The sequence below is a fragment of the Carcharhinus amblyrhynchos genome, chromosome 6, assembly GCF_965287045.1.
Source record: "Carcharhinus amblyrhynchos chromosome 6, sCarAmb.v2.hapA, whole genome shotgun sequence".
Lineage (NCBI taxonomy): Eukaryota > Metazoa > Chordata > Chondrichthyes > Carcharhiniformes > Carcharhinidae > Carcharhinus > Carcharhinus amblyrhynchos.
Genome location: NC_137329.1, coordinates 119,236,963 through 119,255,676, shown reverse-complemented (window position 1 = coordinate 119,255,676; position 18,714 = coordinate 119,236,963). Strand labels below are relative to the sequence as shown.

The window sequence follows — 18,714 nt, the reverse complement described above, 5'->3', positions numbered from 1 at the left end:
CATTCGGGTACACAGAGGGAGAATTTTTAACACGGCCAATCCACCTAGTCAGAACGTCTTTTTGGACTGCGGGAGGAAACCAGAGCACCTGGAGGGAACCCACGCAGACACGAGGAGGTTCCACAGAGACAGTGACCCACGGCTGGAATTGAACCAGGGTCCCTGGCGCTGTGAGGCAGCAGTGCTCACCACTGTGCCATCCGCTAACCATAGAATTACCCGTATTGCTGTGGGACTGGAGTCTCATCTAGACCAGAACAAGTCAGAACAGCAGGTTTATTTTCCCTGAAGGACATTAGTGAACCAGATGGGTTTTTCCGACCATCGACAATGGTTTCACGGTCATTGGTAGATTCTTAATTCCAGATTTATATTGAATTCAAATTCCATCATTTGCCGTGGTAGGATTCAACCCCAGGTCCCCAGAGTATTACCCTGGGTCTCGAGATTACTAGCCCCCCCCCCCCCCCCCCCCCCGACCCCCGGCCCCCCATGAGTTGGAGGTGAGAATGTGACCAACTGAGCCACATCTGACAGCTGAATACTTGATTCTATTTGATACAGACTCAGTAACTCATTCAGGGCGCAGCAGTCTCAGTGTTCACCCAGGCAGAAGTGATTGTGTTCGCTTGCTGGTATTCGCTGTGAGATTTTGCACTGTCATCGTGACTCTGGCAGTCAGCCTAATCCTTCAGGGAACAGCTGCTGACATGTTTGACCTACTGGTGCACCCGGTATCGAGGGAGTAAAGGAGCTGTGGAGTTGGTTTCAACGCACAAACTGGCAAGTAATCTTTCAAAACCCTAATGCCCACAATATAAAACCTGCTGAACTTTAGATGCTTGTGTGTGCTTTCTGCATTATCGAACAACAACTTGTGTTTATAAAACCCCTTAAAGAGCAATTTGAGACATCTAGTCATCTTGGCTTCCTTTCTCGCTCTCACTTCCTGTCCCTCTTTTCCTGTCTTTCATTCCTTTTCTCTTTCTTTCTTCCCTCTTTTATCTTTCTCGCTTTCTTTTCCTCTTTTTCTTTTATTCTCTTTCTTTCTTCTTCTCTTTCTTTCCTTTTCTCACTCTTTCTTTCTCTGTTTATTTTTCTTTCATTTCTTTTTTTCTCTTTCTCCCTCTTTGTCTTTTTGATCATTCATTTTTATTACTTTCTTTTTCTCTCTTTCTTGCTATCTTTCTTTTCCTCTTTTTCTTTCTTCCTTTCTTTCTTTCCCTTCATTCAATCTTTCTTTCTGTCGCAAGCTCCTTCACAGAAACGTTATCAAACAAAATTGGGCACAGATGCGCAAGATGACACATTGGACAGATGACCGAAAGCTTGGGTGTAGAGGTGGGATTTGAAGGAGAGGGGGCTTGAAAGATTTAGGGAGAAAATCCAGAGTTTCAGAAGCCAAGCAACTGAAGGCACATCCACCAATGGTGGAGTGACTGAAATCAGTGATGCTAAAATTGCTGGAATTAGTCAGGTATGGATGGCTTGGCGGACTGTGAAGTTGGAGCAGGTTATAGAGAAAGGGATGGGCATAGCATTATAAAACCATTAGACAATAAGACACAGAAACAGAAGTAGGCCACTCAGCCCATCGAGTCTGCTCTGCCTTTCAATCATGGCTGATATTTTTCTTATCCCCATTCTCCTGCCTTTTCCCCTTATCTGTTATTAATCAAGAACCTATCTATCTCTGTCTTAAAGACACTCAATGACCTGGCTTCCACAGCCTTCTGCAGCAAAGAGTTCCATAGTTTCCCCACTCTCTGGCTGAAGAAATTCCTCCTCATCTCTGTTTTAAAGGATCGTGCCTTTAGCCTGAGGTTGTGCCCTCTGGTTCTAATTCTTCCTAATCGTGGAAACATTTTCTCCACGTCCGCTCTATCCAGGCCTCAGCGTATCCTGAAAGTTTCAATAAGATTCGCCCCTCATCCTTCTGAACTCCAACGAGTACTGACCCAGAATCCTCAGCTGTTCCTCATACGACAAGCTCTTCATAGAAACATAGAAACGTAGAACAGTACAGGGCCTTCAGTCCTCAATGTTGTGCCCAGCTATGTCCAAACCCAAGATCAAGCTATCCCACTCCCTATCATTCTGGTGTGCTCCATGTGCCTATCCAATAACCGCCTGAAAGTTCCTAAAGTGTCTGACTCCACTATCACAGCAGGCAGTCTATTCCACACCCCAACCACTCTCTGAGTGAAGAATCTACCTCGGACATCCCTCCTACATCTCCCACCATGAACCTTATAGTTATGCCCCCAGCTACACCCACCCGAGGAAATAGTCTCTGCACGTCCACTTCATTCCAGGGATCATTCTTGTGAACCTCCTCTGGATCCTTTCCAAGGCCAGCACATCCTTCCTTAGGTACGGGGCCCAAAACTGCTCACAATACTCCAAATGGGGTCTGACCAGAGCCTTATACAGCTTCAGAAGTACATCCCTGCTCTTGCATTCTAGTCCTCTCGACATGAATGCTAACATTGTGTTTGCCTTGCTAACTGAACCAACATGTTAACCTTAAGAGAATCTTGAACAATGACTCCCAATTCCCTTTGTGTTTCTGATTTCCTGAGCATTTTCCCATTTAGAAAATAACCTATCCCTCTATTCCCCCTTCCAAAGTGTATAACCTCACACTTTCCCACATTATGTTCCATCTGCCACTTCTTTAGAGGAATTTAGTTAGAGGGATTTGAAAACAGGAATTTAAAATCAAGGCTTGACTTGGATGGGAGCTCATGTAGTTCAGTGAGCTCGGGGTGAATGGGCCAGAGTTTCAAAGTCCCAAAAGGGGAGGTGCCCCGATGGATAAGGGACCTTCAGATTGAGGACACTTCCCTTTCTGCCTGAGATGGAGAATAGTTGTTTCTCTCTTCCCATCCTACTCACACCTGCTCCCTCTAACCTCACAATTGAGGCTGAGTGGGAAAAGGCCCAGAGATGACCATTAAGTGGCTTCTTGAGGGCCTTGGTAGGTGGAAGGGCAGATTTCCCACCCAATTGTGAAATTGCATCTGGTTTTGGGTAGGCAGGAGTATGTTTGTAAGTGTGTGTTGCATTTTAAACTTTTTCTTACCTTCAGAGTGATTGTTACAATTAAATAATTCCAACAGCAAGCTTTTCATGGAAAAAAAAGACTTTTTTAATCATCACACTTTTACCCCAGATGTTTAAAATGCAATAACTCACTCACTTGTCTCAGCCACACGCACAAAGACCAGATACAGGTGAAGATAAAACAATGCAGTTAGAATTATAAATATCTCGGGCTCTTTCATGGCAGGCCTGTAGTTTCTTAGATGAGTTGATGCTTTGGCTGAAATGAAAGTTTGGTAAAATGAAGGATTCTCAGTAAACGGTGAGGCTTCTTATAGTCATACTTCCAGCATGTTGGTTCCCAGATACACCTGAAATTGTAAAACGCTGGAAGGGTCCTTCTCACCCCTTCAAGGAATTGCTCGTTATAGCTGTTCAGATGAGTTGCAGTGGGTTCAATGTCTTTTTGTGGGACTCTGTCTGAAGACCATCTTGTGCTGCTTTTAAAAGCAAGTAGAAATAATGACTGTCTCATCATCTGACATGTACAAGTTCAAAGTCTTTTTCCATGTAAAGTGGTGGTTATTTCATTGATTTGATTACTGTCGCATGTATTAGTATACAGTGAAAAGTATTGTTTCTTGCGCACTGTACAGACAAAGCATACTGTTCATAGAGAAGGAAAGGAAAGAGTGTAGAATGTAGCATTACAGGCATAGCCGCAGTGTAGAGAAAGGTCAACTTAATGGGAGATAGGTCCATTCAAAAGTCTGACAGCAGCAGGGAAGAAGCTGTTCTTGAGTCGGTTGGTATGTGACCTCAGGCGTTTGTATCTTTTTCCCGATGGAAGAAGGTGGGAGAGAGAATGTCTGGGGTGGGTGGGGCCCTTAATTATGCTGACTGCTTTTCTGAGGCAGCGGGAAGTATAGACAGAGTCAATGGATGGGAGGCTGGTTTGTGTGATGGATTGGGTTACATTCATGAGCTTTTGTAGTTTCTTGCAGTCTTGGTCTGAGCAGGAGCCCATACCAAGCTGTGATACAACCAGAAAGAATGCTTTCTATGGTGCTTCTGTAAAAGTTGGTGAGTGATACAAAAAACAAAGAACAATACAGCACAGGAAACAGGCCCTTCGGCCCTCCAAGCCTGCACCGCTCATTGGTCCAACTAGACCATTCGTTTGTATCCCTCCATTCCCAGTCTGTTCATGTGACAACCCAGATAAGTCTTAAACGATCCCAGCGTGTCCGCCTCCACCACCTTGCTTGGCAGTGCATTCCAGGCCCCCACCACCCTCTGTGTAAAATACGTCCCTCTGACATCTGAGTTAAACCTCGCCCCCTTCACCTTGAACCTGTGACCCCGTGTCATAGCTGACAGGTCAAATTTCCTCAGTCTTCTGAGAAAGTAGAAGCATTGGTGGGGCTTCTTAATTATAGTGCCGGCACGGGGGAACCAGGAGAGGTTGTTGGTGGTTAGGACATCTAAAAATTTGAAGCTCTTGACCAATTGTACATCCTGTGTTGTGAATTTTACTGCTTGTGAGTTTGAGATGGTTGGTGTCCTTGTATTTGAAAGATACAATTCCATTGATAATGCGCTTTTGAATTAGTTTGGGGAAGGGCATTGTATCAACGTCAGTCCGGAAGGTTCGTTCTGTTCCTTCTTGTTCAGGGAAATGGTTTCAATCCACAAGGGAGGTCATGTGGTCCTCGAGTCACCAAACTTCTATGGGCTTTTGTGGTCAGTTTTTCAAATGTAAAAATGAATCTCAATGTATCCGGAATGACAGTAATGGTGACTGCGCAACTACCCTCAATTGTCAGAAAAGCTCACCTCGTCACGAATGCCCTTTAGGGAAGGAAATCCGCCGTCCTTACCCAGTCTGGCCCACATGTGACTCCAGACCCGTAGCACTGCGGTTGACTCTTAGCTGTTCTCCAGGGCAATTAGGGATTAGCAACAAGTGATGGCCTTGCCAGCAACGCCCGCATCCCCCTGAACATTTTGTTAAGCATTAGGGCAGGTGAGGAGGTAGGTTTTATGGCGTGCTTCGAGGAGGAGAGAGAAAGAGATTTAGGGGGGAATTTCTCATGCCCTCACCGAGACATTCTGAGGCACAAAAATGGCTCCAGCTGAATCTCGGGAATAGAAACGTATTTTTACAATGCAGATACGAAGGTACAAATCTCAAATTCCAAGTTGCATGCTTATCTGCAAAATAATGGATAAAAGTGTCCTTCTAGATTGCACTTATATTGCTTGGCTAGTATAGATAGCAAGAGATTTCAACAGTAACAATTCTGTGCACTGAAGGTGCTTTGTAAACATCTCTCCCCCAAGGCATTTGGAGTCAGACTCTCATATAGACGGAGGCATTAAAGATTACAGCAGAAGAAGTGGATTTGAGCTACCACTCTCTCTCCAACTTTTACAGGTGCACCATAGAAAGCGTTCTTTCCGGTTGTATCACAGCTTGGTATGGGCTCCTGCTCTGCCCAAGACTGCAAGGAACTACAAAAGGTCGTGAATGTAGCCCAATCCATCACGCAAACCAACCTCCCATCCATTGACTCTACGTTTCCCGCTGCCTCAGAAAAGCAGCCAGCATAATCAAGGACCCCACGTACCCCGGATATTCTCTCTCCACCTTATTCCAAGGGGAAGAAGATAGAAGAGTCTAAGATCACGTGCCAATCAACAGAAGAACAGCTTCTTCCCTACTGCCGTCAGACTCTTGAATGGACCTACCTCACACTAAGTTTCTCTACATCTTGGCTATGACTGTAACACTAAATTCTGCCCTCTCTCCTTTCCTTCTCTATGAATGGTATGCTTTGTCTGTGTGGCTTGCAAGAAATCCCTGCAGCGGATAAGAGGGAAAGATAATTTCCATCGCATGATCCCTGGAATGAAGAGCCCGTCATATGAGGAATTGTTAAGGACTCTGGGTCTATACTCGTTTGAGTTTAGAAGGATGAGGGGGGATCTTATTGAAACTTACAGGATACTGTGAGGCCGGATAGAGTGAATGTGGAGAGGATGTTTCCACTAGTAGGAAAAACTAGAACCCGAGGGCACAACCTCAGGCTAAAGGGATGATCCTTTAAAACAAGGAGGAATTTCTTCAGCCAGAGAGTGGTGAATCTGTGGAACTCTTTGCCGCAGAAGACTGTGGAGGGCAGGTCACTGAGTGTCTTTAAGACAGAGATAGATAGGTTCTTGATTAATAAGGGGTTATGAGGAAAAGGCAGGAGAATGGGGATGAGAAAAATATCAGCCATGATTGAATGGTGAAGCAGACTCGATGGGCCGAGTGGCCTAATTCTGCTCCTATGTCTTATGGTCTTTGATTACAATTGCCACACTCCTGAAGTCAGGGTGTTGGTGCTGGGCAGAGAGAGTTATTTTTTCCCTCCCAAACTTTTAGGATGAGTCCATGGATTCCTGATGTGAACGAAAACATAGGAGGTCTCAGCGGGAATGCCAATGGCGCTATAGGCTTTGTTGTTTATTATTCATTTTTTTTTGGATGCTCTCCCATCGATGGTGGTTTAGCCATGGATTCTCGCACTGGAGCATGGAGGAAAAGCCTGGAGACTCTCAGCTACCTCTGTGGATTGACTGATTCTGAAGCTCACTCTGAAAGACGGCGACATTAGTGTGCAGGAGAAGCTTGTTCCCAATCACACACAGCAGCAGCAACTGATCACGGGTTCACGCATTGAGTCACAACATCTACAGCCATGAGGCAGAGCAGCGGCAGAGCAGGAAAAGAAAGGAAGTAAATCCCATGCTCTGGATCAACTGCCTCCTGGGAATGTCCTGTGTGCCCAAAGATCGTAAGAAGTCTGACAACACCAGGTTTAAGGAGGCCAGACGAAGGGACAAACCCTGAAAGCTTGTGAGTTTACGATCAAATAAATCGGTTGGACTTAAACCTGGTGTTGTCAGACTTCTTACTGTGTTTACCCCAGTCCAATGCCAGTATTTCCACATCATACCCAAAGATCTGCAGGTTCAGAGTTGACCTGTTCAGCCACATGAATAGCCAGAGAAGAAACTCATCATCCTGAATAGATGCCATCCTCGAGTTGCGGACAGTCCTTATGAACTTCCTTTCAGGATCTAGACTCGAAACACCAGCTCTTTTCTCTCCCCACAGATGCTGCCAGACCCACTGAGGTTTTCTGTTTTCGTTTCAGATTCCAGCGTCCGCAATATTCTGCTTTCATTTTACTTTCAGTATTCCTTTTTAACCCCGGGTGGCACAGTGGGTTAGCACTGCTGCCTCACAGCGCCAGGGACCTGGGTTCGATTCCCGGCTCGGGTCACTGTCTGTGCGGAGTTTGCACATTCTCCCCGTGTCTGCATGGGTTTCCTCTGAGTGCCCCGGGTGCCTTGGTGAGGCCGCAGCTGGAGTACTGTGTGCAGTTTTGGGCGCCACACCTGCGCAAAGATATTTTGGCCTTGGAGGGAGTGCAGAGAAGGTTTACTAGGCTGATACCGGAGTTGAGGGGGTTGAGCTATGAGGAGAGGCTGAATAAACTGGGCTTGTACTCGTTAGAGTTTAGAAGAATGAGGGGAGATCTCATTGAGACGTATAAGATGATGAATGGGATGGATAGGATAGAGATGGAGAGACTCTTCCCACTCAAAAAAGACAGTAGGACTAGGGGGCACAGCCTCAAGATAAAAGGGGGGCGGTTTAGAACGGAGTTGAGGAGGAACTTCTTCACTCAAAGGGTGGTGAATCTCTGGAATTCTCTGCCCGTTGAAGTGGTGGAGGCTGCCTCGCTAAATATTTTTAAGACGCGGGTTGATGGGTTTTTGATAAGAGAGGGGATTAAGGGTTATGGGGAGAAAGCGGGAAAGTGGAACTGAGCAGCGACAGATCAGCCATGATCTTATTGAATGGCGGGGCAGGCTCGAGGGGCTAGATGGCCTACTCCTGCTCCTATTTCTTATGTTCTTATGTTCTTATATGTTCTTATGTTCTCCCACAGTCTGAAAGACGTGCTGGTTAGGTGCATTGCTAAATTCTCCCTCAGTGTACCCGAACAGGCGCCGGAGGGTGGCAACTAGGGGATTTTCACAGTAACTTCATTGCAGTGTTAATGTAAGCCTGCTTGTGATACTAAGAAATAAACTTTTAAAAAAAACTTTATTACATTAAAAATTCCACTGCCCGGGGAGTGGAGCATGCGTGCCCACTAAACTCAACTGTGTAACACACAGGGAGAGCAACCAACAATTCAACTCTGATCAGCTCACTGAACATGGGGACTCCACAGATACAGGTCTGTGTGCAGTTGCGATTGCCTCACTAGAGGAAGGATGTGTTTGCATCGGAAAAGGCGCAGAGGAGACTCACCAGGATGTTGCGTGGGATGGAGTGATTCAGCTATTAAGAAAAGTGTTTGTAAAAGTTTATCTATCATTTACAAGTAGGCTTACATTAACACTGCAGTGAAGTTACTGTGAAAATCCCCTAGTCATCACACCATGGAAATGTCTCAGGCAGGATTTTCGGGGCGAGTGAGGTCAGAAAATCTCTGCAGGAATTCTAATGACAAGGAGGTGGCTATGATTCACCGGGTTATCTTAGGAATTCTGCTGATTCACGCAGCCTCAAATTTTTTTTATATATAATTAAGAGGTTTCCAGTCATCTCAGCGAGTACATTCTATCCAGTCCCGGTGCCCCTGCCCCGCCACGAACCAAATCTGAGTCAGTTTCCCAGGAACGAGAGCAATCTCAAGGGGGCTTGGAATGTAAATAGTTTGTGAGTCAAAGCTAAAAGACTCCTCCCTCCTGTGCCGTCTTAAGCCAATTGTCTTCATTTCGTCATTGGAAAGTAGGTGGAGTGTAGCTCAGGAAGCTCTAGCACTGACTGACTGACTGGTAAAGGAAGGGGATTGTGTCAGATGTGGTGACTTGAATGCAGTACAGGGAGTGTGTGTGAGAGACAGACAGACCGACAGAATTACAGGTAGGATTCACTCCTTCAACATGTGGAGGCTTGATGGTTCAGTAGTAGCTTGGTAGAGATGTCTAGAAGGCGATGCATTGTAGATGTGAGATTTGTGTGTGTTGTATTATTTCGGGAAAAAAACGTATGGACAAGCCATTTTCTTTTTGAGTGAAATTTAACACAAACAGCACAGTACCGATTGCGTCTTGGAGCAAGAGGTGGTGTGTGTGTTTGAATTGGCGTGTGATTGGGAAATAGAAGGGAGCTCAGAATCTAAATGAGTTTCTGCGTCCTGAGGACTTGGAGAATGGAACGAGCTTAACCCAATCGGTTAAAACAGAGAGGGAGAGAATTTTATTTCTACGTTGATAGAACTGTTTGTGTGAAGAGTTAACGCGAGCTCTTTCTACACGTTAATCACCGGTTTTTATCTGCTTTATTCGGCTTTTTAAGAAGTTAAAAGGTTTTAAAAATCTTACTGCACTGCGGAGAGATGGTGTTGCCTGCTCGTTAACAACGTGCTGCCGTTCCCCAGGAGATGAAACTGGCCATAGAATTAGGGTGAAAGAGATGATTTTATTCTAGTTTAAATGAAAATGGATATTGTTTGGTGTCTCTGTGGGTGTGTGTCCCGGGGAGAAGGGGCTGAGGATGTAATTTCCATCTGGAATTACACGGGGCCAGGCTCTGTGTCCCACCCTGACTATCCGCTCCTTCCTCCACACGGACCGTGACAAAGCAGAACCAAGGCGGCAATGTGCAAACCAGCTCGGATTTTTTCCCCGTTTCTCTCTTTTTTTGGTAGTCACAAAGTAGAAATTTGTGGTGGGTGGGGTTTTTTTATTTTGGTGCGTGGATGGATGGAGCTCCTTCTCCAGTTCAGACCTCCTCCTTGCCAAGTAGGGAATGGGAGGCCAGAAAGGTTCAAGAAGGCAGCTCCCTTCTCAAGGGCAATTAGGGATGGGCTTCCTTCTCCAACATTTGGAGAATTTTTTTAAATGTTGGGGATATGCTGGGGGTGGGATGCAGACTAAAAGGTTAATCTCAGGTTGTATGTGACTGGCAGATTTGATTATTATCACATGTATTGGGATACAGTGAGAAGAATTGTGTACTATACAGATGAAATATACTTTATACAGTAGGTAGGGGAGAAGGAAAAGAATGTGGCATTACAATCATAACTAAGGTGTGGAGAAAGATCTACTTGATAATGGCGGCGCAGTGGTTAGCACCACTGCCTCACAGTGTCAGGGCACTGGGTTCGATTCCTGGCTTGGGTGACTGTGCAAACTCCACACAGATGCATTCTCCCCATGTCTGTGTGGGTGTCCTCCAGTTTCCTCCCACAGTGTGGGTTAAGTGCATTGGCTATGCTAAATTGTCTGTTAGTGTCATGGGGACTAGCTAGGGTAAATATGTGGGGTTACAGGGATAGATTCTGAGTGGGATTGCTGTTGATGCAGACTCGATGAGCTGAATTACCCCCTACTTGCATTGTACAATGATTCTATAAGGTGGGTCCATTCAAAAGTCTGATGGCAGCAGGGAAGAAGCTGTTCTTGTGTCTACTGGTTAGTACCTTTCCATCATAGATGTGGAATTATTGCTGTAAGTATCCAGGGAAGAAGCTCCAGCCTGAACCAGTATTCTTTGAGGATTTGAAGATTGTCAATTCTCTATCACCTTTCTGCTTTTCTTCCCAGCAAAAGGGCAGCTCACACAACCAATCAGCCATGCGCTGTGGGATTTAAGGCACAGAAGGAGGCCATTCAGTCCTTCAGCTCTCCGCCAGAGCAATCCGGATGGTCCTACCTGCCCTCCCAATCCCTGTAATCCTGCAATTCCGTTCGCTGTTGCGGTGCTCAGCCAATTCCCATTTGAAAACTATGCTGGAATCTATCTCCTCCACTTTCTCTTCCACTTCCTGATCACTCTACCCCTTTGGCAAAAGGACCATGGGGGACAATTTTAACCTGTCGCAGCAGTGGAGGGATTGGATATAATACTGCCTTCTCACACTGCTCATCTTAACTCGTCAAGTTGTTGAGTAAAATTGGACAGGGTGTAAAATTGGCTACACCTGGTCCCAGAGAGCTGGGTTAGAATTACTATCCTTGTGTTTAAATCCAGTTTTTTGCCTTGCATAGGGTAGTGGTGTAAAGCAAATAACAGCAGACCAGGACACATTTTTACATCTCTCACCAGTGGGATAAGAATAGGAAAGGATGTTAAACTGGATGCTGACTTGCTATCATTTATTCTACACTCAGTTGACACAATCACAGTCAGAATTATCTCTTGCAGTACTAAAGAGGTAATTTTTTTATTGTTTCTGAAGAAACTCAAAGTCATAATCTTGTTAGATGTTCATGGGTGAAAAGATTTAAAACTCTTACTGTAACAAATGACTGGCACTAGTGACTAAACACTTTTTGTAGGCAACCCTTACTTTAAACGAGGAAGGAACTTGCCCCTTTTATACTTGTTCCCCATTGCCCTCTCCATGGCATTGCAGATCACAGTTAATCCCAGCTTTCAGTAAGTTCCTGTATCCCTGTTTGCTGGTCACTAACTTTTTTTTTTGACTGTCTCCGGGCACTTTCCTCAGTCTTCAGAGTTTCTTAAATCCACTAGCAAAGTCTACTGTAATGATCCCCCCCCCCCCCCCCCCAAAAATGCCAGGACAAATCTCCTGGGACCCTGAGATGGCTGTGGGGTATGTGCATCCGTCACCTTCTCCCTCCTGCATCTGATTCACAAAGCCAAGCAGTTTCTTCTCTCCTCTGACCACCCTGGTCAGTAATCTTTATGTTGGGTAGGTAAACCTGTAACCTGATCTCAAAAATGGCTCCTTGTGCCCTCCCACTCTTTTTTTGTATTTAAACAATTCACAAATACATTACACTTCCAAATTACAAACTAGAATATAATCTCAATAATTTTTATTTTAAAAAAAAACCTGATATAACACTGTCAGCAATGAACATGCCACCTTTAATACAAGATCATAAACCAACATAGCACAATAACAATATGCACAGGTTAGAAGCGTTAGTGGGGTTACAGGGATGGGGCCGGGGTGGGATTATTGCCAGTGCAGACTTGATGGGCAGAGTGGCCTCCTGCACTGTAAGGTTTCTATGATTCTACCTCTGCTCCCCATTCCATTCCTTTGTGTGTCTGTTGACCACTTTACATCACTCATTCTGGGTTTTCAACTTTTATTTTCCCTCAAATCCATTATTTTTGCACTTGAGCAGCACAGTCGTTAGCATTGCTGCCTCACGGGACCTGGGTTCAATTCCTGGCTTGGGTCACTGTCTGTGTGGAGTCTGCATGTTCTACCCATGTCTGCGTGGATTCCCTCCCACGCTCCAAAGATGTGTGGATTAGGTGGATGGGCCATGCTAACTTGACCCCCGAGTGTCCCAAAAATGTGTGGGTTTGGGGTTTTAGACATAGTAAGTGTGCAGTGTGGGTTATGGGTATAGGAGGGAGGGGACCTGGGTGGGAACCTCTTTTGGAGACTCAATGGGCCAAATGATCCCCTTTGCACTGTAGGGATTCTGTGGTTCTAGGAATACTTTACTTTAAACTGTACTCGTATTACTATGGCAGTGAGAAGCAACAAATATAAAACCCTGCCTAACTCTGCATCTCTGATCAAATTGGATGGGCGTTATGTTGGGAGGAGGGACCCTCGAGTCTGGCCTGAAGTTAACTTTGGGTTTATTCTGTACAGAATGAGTATTGACAAGAATGAGAGAACTTTTTTTTTGCAGGCAATGCATTCTTAATATCGGTCGTTACGTTACCATTCTTTAAGAGCAAATAAATCAGGAGAATTGATTTCTATGATGGGTTTTTTTGTATCTAAATGTGTTAATTTTCATTCCATCTTTCCTTAAGGTTCGCCAAGACGACAAGCTTGAAAATTACTGGCAATGAGTGAAGCCACTGGATCGGGGGGATCCTATGACTATGACCTGATTGTCATTGGAGGAGGTTCTGGGGGCCTCTCTGCTTCCAAGGTACAGTTCAGTGCAGTGGTCGTATAGAGGTGACCGTGAGTCCATAGCTTTGTAAAGATACTACTTTTCTTTGCTAGATGTTTGATTGCATTGAGGTAAATGATTCTGCATTGTACAGGGCAGCACAGTGGTTAGCCTCACAGCACTAGGGGCCCAGGCTCAATTCCTGTCTTGTCTAATTGGAATCTGCACATTCTCCCCATGTCTGCGTGGGTTTGCTCCAGTTTCCTCCCACAGTCGGGAAAAACGTGCTGGTTAGGTGCACTGGCCATGCTAAATTCTCCCAGAGTGTGGGGGATTTTCACAGTAACTTCATTGTGGTGTTAATGTAAGCCTACTTGTGACCTGAATAAAGTTTACTTATTAAGTCCTGAGGAGGATCACTGGGCTTGTGAAAAAACAAATCCCAGAAGGAAGCAATTCATGAGCCATTGCCATATTCATTTGTGGGACACAGTGTCACTGGCTGGCCAGCATTTATTGCCCATCCCTAGTTGCCCTTGGAGGGCAGTTGAGAGTCAACACATTGCTGTAACTCACAAAGTCACAAGTAGGCCAGACCAGGTAAATCGTAGAACCCTACAGTGCAGAAGGAGGCCCATCGAGTCTGCACCGACCACAATCCCACCCAGGCTCTACCCCCGTATCCCTACATATTTTACCCGCTAATCCCTCTAACCTAAGCATCCCAGGATACTGAGGGGCAATTTTAGCATGGCCAATCAACCTAACCCGCACATCTTTTGGACATCTTGAGGATGGCAGATTTCCTTCCCTAAAGGACATTAGTAAACCAGATAGGGTTTTTCCGACAATCGGCAATGGTTTCGTGGTCATCAGTAGATTTTTAATTCTAGATTTTTTTAATAGAATTCGAAGTCTGCCAGCTGCCATGATGGGATTCGAACTCGGGTCCACAGAGCATTAGCTGAGTTTCTGGAGTAATAGTCTAGCGATAATACCACTAGGCCATCAGCTGTCTGTGTGAACAGTGTATAACACTTCAAATGCCAACTGCATGCTGAATTAAAAATCATTTTGCTATTATTGTGATCTTGAGGGAGATGTAGCTGAGAATTTTTTTGCAACAATGTTTATCACACTAAATATTTTATCATTCTCATTTTATCATTAAAGAAAAGGAATAAAGAAAATAAACACTAATTTAACAGTGTTTCATAAACTTTAGATGAAAACAAAATACTGCAGATGCTGGAACATCTGACAGCATCTGTAGGGAGAGAACAGAACCAACATTTTCCAGTCTAGATCACCCTTCATCAGAGTAAAGAGAATCAACAGATTTATACTGAGTTTGGGGGTGGGGAGTGGTGTAGATAAGAGAATAAACCCTTATTTTTTAAACCTTCAAGATCTCAATGAGTCACTCCCTATTCTATTATTTCCACCCAAGAGTACCCCTATCTTACAGGATCTGGAGGTTTTGCTCAGTTCATGGCACGGTAGCACAGTGGTTAGCACTGCTGCTTCACAGCTCCAGGGTCCTGGGTTCGATTCCCGGCTTGGGTCACTGTCTGTGTGGGTTTCCTCCGGGTGCTCCGGTTTCCTCCCACAGTCCAAAGATGTGCGGGTTTGATTGGCCATGCTAAGAAATTGCTCCTTAGTGTCCAGGGATATGTGTAGGTTAGAAGGATTAATGGGTATAATGTGTAGGGATATGGAGGTAGGGCCTGGGTGGGATTGTGTTTGGTGCAGACTCGAGGGGCCGAAAGGCCTCTTTCTGCACTGTAGGGTCCTTTGATTCACTCCTCCAGATAAAGTATCTCCACGTCATCATTCAGCCCAAGATAACTCAGAACGATCCAATTAGCCCACCATTGCCATAAGAACATAAGAAATAGGAGCAGGAGTAGGCCATCTAGCCCTTCAAGCCTGCCCCACCATTCAATAAGATCATGGCTGATCTGAAGTGGATCAGTTCCACTTTCCCACTTTCTCCCCATAACCCTTAAATCCCCTGTCTGTCAAAAACCTATCTACCTGTGACTTAAAAATATTTAGCGAGGTAGCCTCCACCACTTCAACGGGCAGAGAATTCCAGAGATTCACCACCCTTTGAGTGAAGAAGTTCCTCCTCAACTCCGTTCTAAACTGCCCCCACCTTATCTTGAGGCTGTGCCCTCTAGTCCTGCTATCCTTTCTAAGTGGGAAGAATCTCTCTACCCTATCCATCCCTTTCATTATCTTATACGTCTCTATAAGATCCCCCCTCATCCTTCTAAACTCCAACGAGTACAGACCCAGTCTATTTAGTCTCTCTTCATAGTCCAACCCCCTCATCTCCGGTATTGGCCTAGTGAACCTCCTCTGCACTCCCTCCAAGGCCAAAATATCCTTGCGTAGGTGTGGCGACCAAAACTGCACACAGTACTCATGTCTTTCCCCATCATGTACATTAATCTGATTTCCTTTCGGAGAAGTTGCTGCTTCCAGTCTTTCAGACAATGCATCGCTGCATTTCTAACATCTCCGGACCTCTCCCCGGCTTTCGTTTTGTCAATTTATTTGAACTCTTTTTGACCTAATGGAGTGGCACAGCTCATAATTAGAAAGGACTCTGTGTCATAGCCCACGATAACTTGCCCCCTGCTGTAGGCTCAATTTGACCCCACTCTCCGAGGGTTGAACTGCTGGCATGATGCAGTTAATACAAACAAATCTTAAAAACTATTGTCACTGGGTCACGATGTTCAGGGAAGATGGTAAGCTTGACATCACTGGACTGGCAAGGTGGTTAGCACTGCTGCTTCACTGCACCAGGGACCCGGGTTCGATTCCAGCCTCAGGTGATTCTGTGGATTCTCCCTGTGTCTGTGTGGTCCTCCAGGTGCTCCAGTTTCCTCCCACAATCCGAAGATATGCAGGCCAGATTGATTGGCCATTCTAAATTGCTCCTTAGTGTCCTGGGATGCATAAGTTAGAGCGATAAGTGGGTAAATATGTAGGGAAACGGGGGTAAGGCCTGAGTGGGATTGTGGTTAGTGCAGACTCGATGGGCCGAATGGCTTTTTTCTGCACTGTAGGATTCTGTGACTCTGTGTGGAGTTCCCCCTGTGTCTGTGGGTTTCTTCTGGGTGTTCAGTTTCCTCCCACACTACAAAGATGTACCGGTTAGGTGCATTGGCCACGCTAAATTTTCCCTCAGTGTATCTGAACAGGTGCCAGAGTGTGGAGACTAGGGGATTTTTCAGCAACTTTTATTGCAGTGTTAATGTGAGCCTACTTGTGACACTAAAAAATTAAAGTTGTTGTGTGTTTTTTAACTAAAATCAGTAGTTAGCACTGCTGCCTCACAGCTCCAGGGACCTAAGTTCGATTCCAACCTCAGGTCACTGTCTGTGTGGAGTCTGCACATTCTCCCCATGTCTGCATGGGTTTCCTTCCACAGTCCAGAGATGTGCAGGTTAGGTTGGCGTGCTAAATTGACCCTAGTGTCCACGGATTGGCAGGGAAAATATGTGGGGTTATGCAGATGGTGTCTGGGTGGGGTTATGGTCAGTGAGGCTTGATGGGTCAAAGCCTACATGGCCTCTTTCTGTCTCCTTGGTCAGAGGTGCTGTCTTTCATGTGTAAAGTGGTCTGTTGGGTGGATGTCTAAGGTGGAGGAGTTCTCCCCAGGTTTTTGGGGGCCTTGCTGTGTATAAATTGGTTGCTGCTTTCAAAATAACAGCAGTGAGTGCACTTTACCGCTCAGTGGAGTGTGGAGCCAGGCGTGGAAGGCTGAATAAGCTGCTTGTGAGGTGGGTTTTGATACACGGCTACATCTCATTCACACTGTGCTCAATGTTTCACAGGCGGCTGCCAGATATGGGAAGAAAGTGCTGGTCTTGGATTATGTTTCACCCACACCCCTCGGGACCACATGGGGTAAATAAATCTTTAATAATGCTTTCCTATATCTTTGCACCCAGGAAATCTATTCATGGATTTCCAAGAGACTTGGCGTGGACTTTTCCTTTCACAAAAGCTTTTTGCACAATACTCAACCCATTAACTTCCTTTGTCTTGCGGTTCAGTAGTTCCCTTGTTGTCAGAGCTCTGTCGTGTTTGCCAACTATTATCTTGATTGTCATGATTGGTCAACAATTTCAATGGCAATCAAAATATCAAGTTTTTAGTTGATTCACTGGGATGTGGCAAGAGCAGCATTCACTGCCCGCTCTGACTGCCCTTGAGCTGATGGGCTTGAGGCCAATTCAACGATCAGTTAGTCACGTGCAGTCCAGACCGGATAACACAGGCAGATTTCCTCCTCTAAAGAGCATTGGTGCACCAGATGGGTTTTTACAACCACCATGGTCACTGAGGCTAGTTTTATATTCCAGGTAGTTCCATCAGCTGCAGTAGTGGGATTTGAATCCAACTCCCCAAAGCAATCTGGATTAAAGGTCCCACTACACTATCCCATGCACCTATGAATTGGGAGCAGGAGTAGGCCTTCTGGCTCCTTGCGCCCATTCTTCCATTAGGTTAGATCATGGCTGATTTTCCTCTCGGCTCTATATGTGAGGCAGCAACACACGAGGCTGAGAAAGGCGCCAATCTTGGAACCATGGATTCTAAACCTGCTACACTTGATCACATACAATGCCTCAAAATAATACTTCACCAGTATTCCAAAATTCCCACGTTAATCCCTAGTAACTCCTCTCTCGGAGGTGTCTGTTCCTCTTCCAGAGGAATCTGTCCCTTCACGTTGAAAAGATGTGACCAATTGAATTATCCCTCAAGAGCCAGCATAGGCACGATGGACTGAAAGGCCTCCTTGCTGTCTGGTTCTACAGCAGCCAGGCAGTGTGTGTGCAATTCTGATTCACGTCGCTGGCGTGTAAGAGTTCCCGGTAGCAACATGAATCCATGAGGAATGTTGAGGTCACAGTCGGATCAGTCATGATCTTATTGAATGACATCAGGGTAGAGGGGCTGAATGGCCTACTCCAGCTCCTCTTTTGTGAGCGTGTTTGTTTGATTCTGAATCAGCCCATGTATTTTTTTCCAATTCCATTTGGAATTGGGCACGTTGTTTTTAAAAGAAAAGCTAAAATGTTATGTTTTGTCCTTTTCTTTCCATCTTCAGGTCTTGGTGGGACATGTGTCAATGTGGGCTGTATCCCAAAAAAGTTGATGCATCAAGCTGCGATTCTGCACCAAAGCCTAGAGGATGCCAGGAAATTTGGCTGGAGCTTTGATGAAAAAGGTTTGTAAAAATACTGCTGCCTCTCAGCACCAGAGACCCAGATTCACAACCCTTTGTGTGAAGAAGTTCCTCCTCAGCTCAATCCTAAATCTGCTCCCCCTTATTTTGAGGCTATGCCTCCTAGTTCTAGTTTCACCCGCCAGTGGAAACAACTTCCCTGCTTCTATCTTATCTACTCCCTTTATAATCTTACATGTTTCTATAAGATCTCCCCTTATTCTTCTGAGTTCCAATGAGTATAACCCCAGTCTACTCAGTCTCTTCTCATAAGCCATTCCTCTCAACTCTGGAATCAACCCAGTGACTCTCCTCTGCACCCCCTCAGTGCCAGTATATCCTTTCTCAAGTAAGGAGACCAAAACTGTACACAGTACTCCAGGTGTGGTCTCACCAGCACCTTATACAGCTGCAACCTAACCTCGCTGTTTTTAAACTCCATCCCT

General features: G+C 45.4%; 1 protein-coding gene across 2 annotated transcripts in view; it reads left to right on the top strand.

Annotated features, from left to right (window-relative positions):
- Window positions 1-678: 678 nt before the first annotated feature.
- The window catches only part of LOC145344259 (thioredoxin reductase 1, cytoplasmic-like), a 42,834-nt gene continuing 24,798 nt past the window's right edge, over window positions 679-18,714 (top strand). Inside the window, exons 1-4 of one of the 2 annotated variants that reach the window (XM_080191304.1) lie at window positions 679-783; window positions 12,932-13,053; window positions 16,869-16,941; window positions 18,152-18,271. In XM_080191304.1, coding sequence (XP_080047430.1) covers window positions 12,967-13,053; window positions 16,869-16,941; window positions 18,152-18,271 — 280 coding nt within the window. In that variant the 5' untranslated portion in view covers window positions 679-783; window positions 12,932-12,966. Of the gene's footprint in view, window positions 784-8,932; window positions 9,038-12,931; window positions 13,054-16,868; window positions 16,942-18,151; window positions 18,272-18,714 lie in introns of those variants that run through there. The other variant, XM_080191303.1, reaches the window with a different exon arrangement.